This window comes from Neopelma chrysocephalum, unplaced genomic scaffold (assembly GCF_003984885.1).
Source record: "Neopelma chrysocephalum unplaced genomic scaffold, ASM398488v2 Primary Assembly neopelma1_69, whole genome shotgun sequence".
Classification (NCBI taxonomy): domain Eukaryota; kingdom Metazoa; phylum Chordata; class Aves; order Passeriformes; family Pipridae; genus Neopelma; species Neopelma chrysocephalum.
In genome coordinates, this window is record NW_020897729.1 from 5,035,772 (window position 1) to 5,046,358 (window position 10,587).

General features: G+C 41.8%; 1 protein-coding gene across 2 annotated transcripts; it reads right to left on the reverse strand.

The window, feature by feature from the left end:
- Nucleotides 1-13: 13 nt before the first annotated feature.
- On the reverse strand, nt 14-9,676 carry ACTL6A (actin like 6A). Of its 2 annotated transcripts, none has more exons than XM_027685413.1 (14): nt 9,615-9,676; nt 8,772-8,848; nt 8,401-8,575; nt 7,958-8,058; nt 6,609-6,706; nt 5,826-5,920; nt 5,469-5,575; nt 5,294-5,383; nt 5,049-5,110; nt 4,624-4,738; nt 4,195-4,275; nt 3,063-3,158; nt 1,928-2,014; nt 14-1,310 (listed from the first exon to the last, which is right to left on the reverse strand). In XM_027685413.1, exons 1-14 carry the CDS (start codon nt 9,637-9,639, stop codon nt 1,230-1,232), a joined length of 1,290 nt encoding a protein of 429 aa, XP_027541214.1. In that variant the 5' UTR covers nt 9,640-9,676; the 3' UTR covers nt 14-1,229. The 2 variants fall into 2 exon arrangements, with proteins under 2 accessions (XP_027541214.1, XP_027541215.1); XM_027685414.1 differs by lacking the exon at nt 9,615-9,676 and adding an exon at nt 9,139-9,307.
- Nucleotides 9,677-10,587: the final 911 nt, after the last annotated feature.

The window sequence follows — 10,587 nt, forward strand, 5'->3', positions numbered from 1 at the left end:
ACACACAAGCAAGCTGGTTTGATAAATTATTTTATTGTTTGGAGGTAACGTGAAACGTTTCAAATAGAGGCCTCATATTTACCCACAAGGTCTTTTAGGATATAAAAATGTAGCAGTACTGTTTACTTTATGTTTACTCTTTTTAGATCAGTTAAATGCTATTTGGTTTTCCACAGCTTTTGAGATAAGGAGCAAAACTTCACTGTGTCCCAGAACAGACCACCATGCAGCTGTAAATTAAAGTAAGCTGAACAGCAATGTTGAGCTGCATCCTGACAGCCAGTTCTTGCTGAACAAAAAAATAATCATCCCCATTGCTGTGACCCTGAGAGCACCTTCCCCATGCAAACACAGGCACTTACTGACCCTGCTGGGAGTCCCCAAGGGATCCAGACCTTGGGCTGCCCCTCGGAGTTACAGCTCCCTGCAGCAATGTCAAGCCACACCCTGATGGCTTCTATTCCTGTTCTCCCAAGTACTGGAGAGGCAATTCTTTTATCTCAATTTCCCTGGCTCGAACAAGTTTTGCTTCTCACCTACATCACAAAGGCATTAAATACATTCTTAGAAAGCAGGTGGAAAGCAGTGATTGCTGACTGAAATGAAACTGCTCCTTAACAAAAAAATTAACAAACCAGTGCTTAATATAACATTCACTCAATGGAATGTAACACTTCTGTGAGACAGTAAAAGCTTACACCGAAATACGTCACTGAATACAAACTTCCAACTTTTAAAACAACAGACTACCTTTCTCTGCAAGTACTCACAAAGCTCCTCAAATACAAAAGACCAAATTTTATTTTTTTAAGAGAGGATTAAGAGCAATTTAAGGCCAAAGTACCAGCAAGGAAGACTAGTATGTGTAAGTAGACAAGAAATATTTAATAAATATGCACAGGCATTTGCAAGGTTATGCCTCTATCTATTAGCTAACCTGTAAAGCTGTTCCCAGGAAAAGATACTAGAGAAAATAGACATTTATACAAAATTATAAAATGCTTGTTACATGAATTATTGCTTTACAAGGGATGTAAACATCCTTTTTCTATTATAGTACCAATTAGGTCTCTCAAAATTTCTAAGGTTTGTTAAAATGGAACTTGAATTATGCAAAAAACCCAATATAAACTTTCTACAAAAAAAAGAGTCCATCCCATTCCTGAGTAGGCTAAAGCTATAAAACAGAAGGAGCACCGAGCAGGCAGCAGTTTTCACAGTAAGAGGTCTTAAGGACATTTTCTTTCTACACACTGTTTCCCTCCTTCTTCATATTCTTGTTTAGAAATCCACATCTGTTGAAAAGTACCCTATTAAAAAAAAAAAGAAACAAAACCAACACACAATTAAAAAAAATAATCAGAAAACAAATGAAGATTAATTGAAACATGATTAGCTTTTCCTAAGCAGGAAAACAAGCAAGTCCTTACATTGAAGTAATAGCAAGTCCTTACACTGAGGTAATAGGACTTGACTTGCTTAACTGTCTCTTCCTTGATTTTTATTTTGCAGGGATTAAACTCAAGACAGGAAGTGCAGTACCAAATGCTGATTTCAATCTCCCTTTTCCATGCTGATAAATTAATCCCCACAAACCCTTTCAGCACTCAGTAACTTGTAGAATTAAGTTCAGGAATATGATGCAGAAACATGTTTACTACTTTCATGGCCTACTAGACACATGTAAAGGCTGCATTTCAAGCCTGCACCTTTCCATTAAAAATGGGAGAACATGGCAAGATATATTTTCACTGGAAATGTTCCTATCTGTTTTTGAAGTAGATCCTTCTCACCTAACCACGAGGATGGCCAAGGAGACTGGGATTGCTACGTTAGCACAAACCCTGCAACACACACTTATGGGGAATTAGATTTTTGCCTGACAGTTCTGCTTGGCATATAAACACAGTAACACAGGTTTACGAACCAAAGAAGCCAAAATGGAGCCACCAATCCATGAGCTGAACCTCCGCTCCACAGTCGTGTTGTTCGCGATCAACTTCAGGCGCATGCTCTGAGCAGAAAAGGGGGCAAAACAGAATCATCAGACAAATTGTAGGCTGGTGACCATCAGGGACAAGAAGCACAAGAACTTGGGGTATATACCAAAATGCAGGTAGAAAAGGTCCATTTTATTACATTTGCAATACTGCTCATCTGCCCTCTATTTAGAATCTAAGAACAGCTGCAGTGGAACAGGACACGTTGTGGCTTTTACCTTTTCTCCCAACAGGGAGCAGAAGCAAATGCTTAAGGCAAGGAATAGGGCAGGTGGAGAGCAATAACATCACAGTATATTCTGTCCTCTCCAACACTGCACTGGGACTAAATGTCTAATGTTGCTGGACTTAATTAGTCTAATTTTTTTTAGAGCCATTTATTCTTTTGGCTTTCAAAAGGCCTTGTAGCAATAAAATCTTTGAATTTCAGTGGATTCCTCCTCAGCAGTGAATAACTACCTTTGTCAGTTTTTCCCAACATTCATCATTTCAGAGTTGTTACAAGCAGAACATTTTTCCTTGAATATATAAAAATTCAAGAAATACCATAAGCTGTATCTGCTTTCAAGAACATGGGTGTAAGGGGTTAATGCTTTGACATTAAGTGATTAAAAAAATATATGTAAGTATGTTAAATCACCAGGTTTTTTGTCTATGAGTAAGTTGAGTTGTCTGCAGAATTGAGGAAAAACAACTCCTACAACAAAGTGACAAGACCTCAGGCAGAACGACTGAATGTGTCTCAAGTTAGTCAGCAACACTTCAGAAGAGGGGCCAGCAACGGAAATACTGAGTGTTGCTTAAGGACAATTGCTGAACTTAGGATCACAGTCTGAAAGCAGGAGTGGAGCAGTAAAACACTGACGAAATACTGGAATTTATTTTGTATAAAAACTTTTCAAGACTTCTTTCTTTTCTTTAGAGAAGACTTCTTACCCTGCAGAAATCTGTTCAGCTGTTTGGTTCCTAACAAAGTCAAGGCTATGATACATGCTTGTGTATTTATGTGCAGAAGAGGAAAATGGTAAGTACTCAGCACAGGAATTGAAAGAGTTGCTTTACCGGTGGAGTTTTCTGAGACAGCTCTCTGTTCAATCTGTCTGTGAAACTCTGTATTAGAGTGTTTCCTCCTGCTACAATCACACTGCCATAGAGGCCCTAAAAAGAGAAAAAACAACATTAACAGCATTAACTCTGAAAACAGCTGTTACTCAGAATAGAGAGGGATGTAACACAAGTACATATACTCAACAGCAACATCACCTGATGCCAACAGTATTACCTCTCCCAATTCAATTAATTATTTAATCACTTAAAAATATTTCAAGACAGCTTAATATTAAACTATAGAAGGAAGAGAGAAGCCACATGATTATCTAATGATAACCATCATTCTAATGATAATCATCATAATGAAACATGATATATACATGATAATCATCATAATGATTATCATCATTCTAAATGATTTCACAGAACAATTTCTACTGTGGAGAACCCTAAACCTACAGATCTCCCCTGTATCTGAAGTGTTGGTTTTCTTACAGCTGAATGCAACCACAAAATAAAACCCCACAGTCCTGCAGCAGTTTTCTATCTCACTAATGCTGCAGGTGGTGAACACACACCGTGGCCCAGCTTATAGAGCCTCCCTGACGTGCTGGTTGAGGAAAAATTTTTGGAACAACCTCCATGCAGTCTGTATCAAACTTGAATATTTTCAAATTGACATCTGAGAAAGGTAAAGCGTAAGTTTTTTAAAAGATAGTTTTCCTTTAAAACCTCTTCTCTTCCTTCTACAAATTCTATATACTTTCTAAACATAAACTAATTACATCTGCCATGCCTAAAAATCTGAAGGTAACAGTCAAAGTTATGAACATAAAATGCTCATCTGAAGCCAGTCCAGGGCACATTATGCAGTGCCAGGCACAAAATCTGCACATTAGACATTTAAATATAGATAGAAACACTAAGTAAAAGAAAAAATCCTGATTTAGCATTTTATAAGAAAAAACAGTAATGGCGCATATGCCAATATAAAAATACGTGATACCTACCGAATTATTCTGATGCATTTATCATTATCTGAGTAAATCCACATTTCTTCATCAACAATGTTCTAGTCCCAAAAATACAAATCAGCACAGAAATATCTATGCCTTAAAATACTCCCAGGCTGACTAACACTTACCGGCCTGATGTCGATATCACACATTCCAACGCTTGTTGTGACAACGTGGCTCACACCCAACATCGTGTTACCAGACAAACCCTGCAAGTAGAATTAGGAATCCACACATCATCTCTTCAGAAGAGCAAGGCATAGAAAAAGCCCTGATGAGATGAATTTACAAGTATTACTAGAGAGGGAGCCAAGCATTTTTTTAGGGAAGGAAAAAAGACACTGCTATTTGCCCATTCAGCTTATCACCACCCACTTGGAACATTTCATCCTTCACTTGCCCAGTCCTAACAAGACAGGGAAATCCTACCCCCAAGAGAACCCCACAGTGCAAATACACACATCCATACCATGAAATTAAGAACATCATATAAAGGAAGCCAAGTGAGAACCCAGCAATGCAAAGCCTTCCAATTACACCTATCATTGTGGTTTTACCTTCACATTGGAAGGGTCAAACAATCCCTCTGGAATTTTCAGACGCTCCGCACCAAAGTCACAGTTGTAGCCATTGGGGAACTCATAATGAACTGTTGGCATCTGTGCTGCCACCCTGGAGCATTGTGAGAAAGCAACACATTAAAGTGCTCTGTGAACAGGCTGTCAGGTTACCTAAGCAGTGTTACAAACTAAATTTCCAACGAGAATATTGTGATTGATAAGACTTACACTTTCAATAATGATCTCATCTTAGAATATTAAATAAAAAGCTATCACCTGGATGTATGCTGTATCCCTACTTTTATAAATAAACAGTTCTTGGATAAAATTTTCTTCCACAACAAACCCAGACAACAGCAATGGCTGAGCACCTCATGCACAACTCGTAACTAAACTCACAAGAAGGAAAAAAAGTAACGTACTGTTCATCATAGGTTGAATCTGATACTTGGAGGACAGAAGCTTGGAAGTCCTGAATGACACACTATGGAAGTAAGAATAATATGGTTATAAGAATTTCAGTATTCAATTTTATGGAATTTACAGAATTGATACTGACTTTTTAAAGATTTTCTAGTTCTTCGGGAGAAAATCCTGATATACTTGCAAACAAAATTTATTTATGAGCACTTAGGGGAGCTGAGAACAGGAGGAATGATCTACTTACATTGCACATGTAGTTGTGCCAAGACCTGGTGACTTGGGGTAACTTCTCTTTTCTCTTCCAATTTGCAGGGGACCCCTCACGAACTGCCTCCTGGGATTGTAGGATAAATGATCATCAGTTAAACATTTAAGTCTCTCCCCAAGAAACCACTTAGTAAATAAAGCTACTTTCCCACCTTTGAAGCAATCATATAGGGAGGAATTATCTCTATGTTCATTTCCTGAAACAATTCCCGGCACTGCATAGTAATAAAGTCTCCTGCAAGTGGTGATTTTACAATACCTAGAGAACAAAAAGGGGATTCAAAATAAATCAAAAAAAAAAGGAACCAACACAAAAACCCCACTAACCCAGAAAGTACTAAAATCATGAATAAAATCCCACAACTAACTATTTGTCAGTGAACACCACAAGGGTTTTTTTCCCTGTTTAAGGGGATACAAAGATTTTAAAACAACAACAAAACTACATGCTGAAATCAAGCTAATTTGACCTTGGTACTGCAAATGCTGTTACCCATGAAAGTTTTTACCTTGTTGAAGCACATATCCATCATGCACTGGAATAGCAGTGGTGTGTGTTGCTCCACTATCCAAAATGAGACCTGTAGATCTCCCATTAGCAAAGCTAGCCAAAATGATTAAGGAAAACATTGTAATTTTCACTTCAGAAAAAAAGTTGCCACACAGTTAGAGCATAACTAGGAATGAGGACCCCAATGTGTCACTCCTTGGCTCTGCAAAAGGATTTATCATTTTCCAGTGTGTACCATCTTTCTGTGAAGTGCACAACCTTATAGAGAAAGAAGCATTTAACTTCCATCTGTGAAGTAACTTAAGCTTCAGATGTACAAAGGTGAGATTTCACATTAACACTATGCAGCAAGCTCTAAGTACATCCAAATAATTTAGACTCTGAAGCTGAAAACATGTTATTAGTTTAAAACAATTACAAATATTATTCTTAAGGCTATGGGAACTTCAAGCTCTAATTACTGTATTTAGTAGTGTGGACAACACCATTTCAGGTCTGTAATATTCTTACCCATGGTATACAATGGAAAATAAAATAATAATAAAAAAAGAAAGACTTGACCTCCAAGGAAAAGTCAGACTGGGAGAACTTCAAAAATGAGCTCTAATGCTTTAAAGTTCAGAAACGGAATTTGTTTACTTCCTCCCTAGATGTTTATGGAAAAATCAATTTGGAAGAAGTCAGACATGCTGTTATACTCAGAATTGCCTAGAATAGGTTTGCCATAATTTCCTGAAGGGAGGGAAAAAAAACCCATGCAGTGAAACATTTTGAAGGATACGCTGTTAGAACGGCAGTTTTACACAGGAAAAAAGCAGGGATGTTGTAGTGCTCAAACATCAACTCCGTCAGTTTTTCACGCTTTGCTCTAGTATTCCACTAAAAAATAATAAATCCAAACCACAAATAAGTGGCCAAAAGGAAGATGTGTTTGCACAGTAACAGGTTGCTAACACATTAGAAGAACGGCAGACACGGTTTCAAATCAGACCAAAAGAGAGATTTCTAGCAGTTTACTTCTTTATAACTTTTTATTCCAATTATACTACAAGAAATTAATGCTTATCTATCACACAAAAGTGATACACACCTTTCCTGTTACAACAGAGATTTTTTTATACTTCTACAGCTCTTCCAGTATCAGTCTCTGAAAGAGTTCTCTAAAACAAGTACCATGCCCTTTCCCAAGGGGAAAGCTACATGAAGCAACTTGCCCAGTGGGAAGAAAAATAAATCCAGATTTTCCAGTTTCCAAGGTATCTTTCTACAGTTCTACTGTAGGTGATTAAGCCAGGATATATCTCAAATATTCAACACATTACTGAAAATGTTTTTTCCAAGCCAATACAATAAAATAAGATCAGGTCTGTAAGGAGAATGTTAAAGGGAACCTCTACTTAGACACCCACTGAACCACCAAACATGAAACAGGCACTGCAAATTCATCTACACTCCACAAGCTGCAGTTCAACACAAGGGAATAACAAAAAAGAAAATCCTTTTCATAAGATTTTATTAAAGAAAGGCATAACTTGTGTATGGCATTTCTACCTTTTCTACTCTGACTTCAAGATCTGCCCTTCAAATGCTGAGCATTATTAAATGACAGAAACCTTGTCCACTGATTTTCCCAGAAATTTGCATTCATCCACTTCAGTTGCCTTACAAGACCACTCACAGAAACAAAGACAGAAAAATTAAAACTTCTCCATTATAAATGTTATTCTGCGTCATGTAATAGTAGTTGTAAGGCTGAATGAAGCAGATTTTCAATAGCATTTTATTAAGTGTAACTTATATATAAGACATCCAAACATCTTTTTCCTTTTACTCTAGGCAGTAAAAATTTTTTTTAGATTTTGACTTCTTTTCAATAAGTAAGAAACAACAGCATATTGCAAATACTTTCTAATACAACTCATATAAACTATTTCAAATTGGTTTTTTTTTTTCCAGAATCTGGCAAAGTATTTTAAAATTGTCATTTCTATAGCTGGGATTTAAAACTTGTCACCTAAAAGCCAATGTCAGACTTAGTTTATTGATCAACCTCTGTAAAGAATTTCTTATGAAAAACTTTGTAGAGTAAGCAAAAAAGACTTATCAAAATGCAAAGCTGCTTTTACTCACTGGTGCTTCAGACATAAGGACAGGATGCAAACTTGCTTCAGATTTAATGTGCATCTTGTAAGTGTGATCCAGTATTGCCTGGAAACTATCCCAGTCTTCAACTGCAACAAGATTGAGGCAAGCAGATTAGTTACATCCAAGTTTTGGTTTATTTCAAAAGTACATAGAGGTTTTCCAATTTTTTTTTTTTTTTTTTGCACAGAGCTCTTTAGTCAAAAGCTATCTCACCAGACATAAACCTCTTTTAACAGCTCTGCATAATTCTCTTCCTTTGTAACTACCATGATTTCAAGAATTATGGTGAAAGTCCACTAACAGTGAAAACCAACCATATTCCATGCAATTTGTAAATCAGGTATCTGTTCTTACAGCTTGTTGACATGAAAGCTATGACCTTCTGCAGCCTATTTTAAAATCAGGTAGAAAAAGACAGAGCACCATACTCATTCCATTTTTTAAAGGTGAAATGGCCTCCATATTCTCCCTCGGGACTCTCAGGGCATTGGTGTCTATGTAGTAAGTTGGGCCCCCTTGTTTGCCTTTGTCACCATCTATCTCCATCAGAGTGCTGCCATTGTCTCTTTCCAGCACTACGCCAATGGCTGTTGGAAAATCAACCTGTAAGGCAAAAGGCAAGCAGTACAAGAGGATTAATAATGTTTTGGATGTTGGGTTTTTTCCTCATAAATATAGAGGTTCCCTTATACAATCCGGTTATAACAAAACCCAGTGTATTCTGTAAAGTTGGAACTCACAAACAAGACCCAAGGCATAAATTCATACTGTATTTCCATCGAGGCACACAGACTCTCACCTTTGGACAGTCCTCGCCTGCATAGCCTGCTCTGACAGTGTACGAGCCAATGTCAAACACCAGAGCCCCAACTTCATCTGAAAAGATTGTTAATAAATGGTGAATGGTTATTGCACTCTTCTGCAACCCTGACCCTTCCCTGCCCACTGCCTGCTTTGCTTGCAAAAGCAGAAAAGTCAAGGGATCGAGGCAAGGAGAAACTTCTCTGTTCTGAACTCCAGTTACCAGAGAACTACTGGAGGGCTGCAGACAGGCTTTGACTGCAACCCCTTCCTCTCGTGTGAGTAAAAGGGGAATTTTAATAGACGAGGGAGAACGTGGTTGCATCTAAACAGATCACAAGATAAAGCTTTCAAAAAGTTCTAACTTAGCGGTCACTCGAAGCCGGGCGAGCCCGGAGCTCCTGAGGGGGAGATCGGGATGAGGAAGGTGGGACTGGAAGCAGCGACTGTGCGAGTGAAGGGGCCACAGCACGAAGCGCCCTCATCCCTGCGGGCCCCGATCCCCGCTGAGCTCTGAGCTTCCTAAGGCAAAAACCTGCCTGAAACCAACCCCCGGACCCCAGAGCCCACAGGGGAACCCGCACCCGGGTCCCGAAGCACCGAGACCTTCCCTGGCCCCGGTATCGGCGATCCTGCCCCAGGCCGCGGCCCGGGCCGTCCGGGGGAGGCACCTCGGCCCAGAAGGACACAAACAAGGCCCCCGCCGCCGGCTCCCCCTCACGGGTGGGACGCGGAGGGGCCGGGAGGGCTCCAGGCCGGGCTGAGGGAGGCGGGAAGCGCCCGCGGGAGCCGCACGCGCCGCCTCGCGGGGCGGGGGAGGGGAGGGCGGCGCCGGACTCACCTCCCCCGTACACGCCGCCGCTCATGGCTGCCGCTGGGCTGGGCCCGGCCCCGCCGTCCGCCGCGCCCGCACTGCGCCGCCCGGCCGGCCCCGCTACCCGCCCGCCCCGCTATCCGCGGGCCCCCGCGTTCCCCGCCCGCGCCTCCCGCCGCCGACCCGGCAACAAAAGCACCCCGGCCGCGCTCCCGCCTGCGGCCCGGCCCGACCCGCAGCGCCGCCGCCCGCCCGCCAATGGCAGCCCCGCGCGGGCACAGCGGGCCAATCGCGGCCCGAGGGAGGCGGGGCTGTGCTCGCGGAGAGCCAATCCGGAGGCGGGACGGGGAGGGCGGGCAGGGGAGCCGGGGGGGCGGTGTGAGGGGAGAGGCGGGCGGGGAGGGAGGGGCTGCGGGGAGGGAAGTGTGAGGGGAAAGATGAGTGAGGTGGGGACGGTGTAGGGGAATCACGGAGTCTGAATAGATGAGGGTGGAAGGGAGTACAGTGGGTCACCTGGCCCAACCTCCCTGCTCCGGCAGGGTCGTCCCAGAGCACGTGGCCCAGGATTGCGTCCAGGCGGTTCTGGGATATCTCCCAGAGTGAGGAAGACTCCACACCCTCCCCGGGCAACCTGCCCCAGCGCGCAGTTACTGCACAGTAACGAAGCTCTTCCTCATGTTCAGGTGGAACTTCCTGTGCATCAGTTTCTGCCCATTGCCTCTTGTCGTATTGTTGGGCACCACCGAGCAGAGCCTGGCAGATAGGCCACCACCAGAGCCGAGACGAGAGGACATAGTCTCAAGCTGCCCCAGGGGAGGTTTAGGTTGAACAGTAGAAAGATTTTCATCATTGAAAGAGTGATTAGATATTGGAATGGGCTGCCCAGGGAGTTGATGGAGTCACTGCTTCTGGAGGTGTTTAAGGAAACACTGGATGTGGCACTTAGTGCCATGGTCTGCTTGTTGTGGTGTTGGGTCATGGGTTGGACTCAATATCAGAG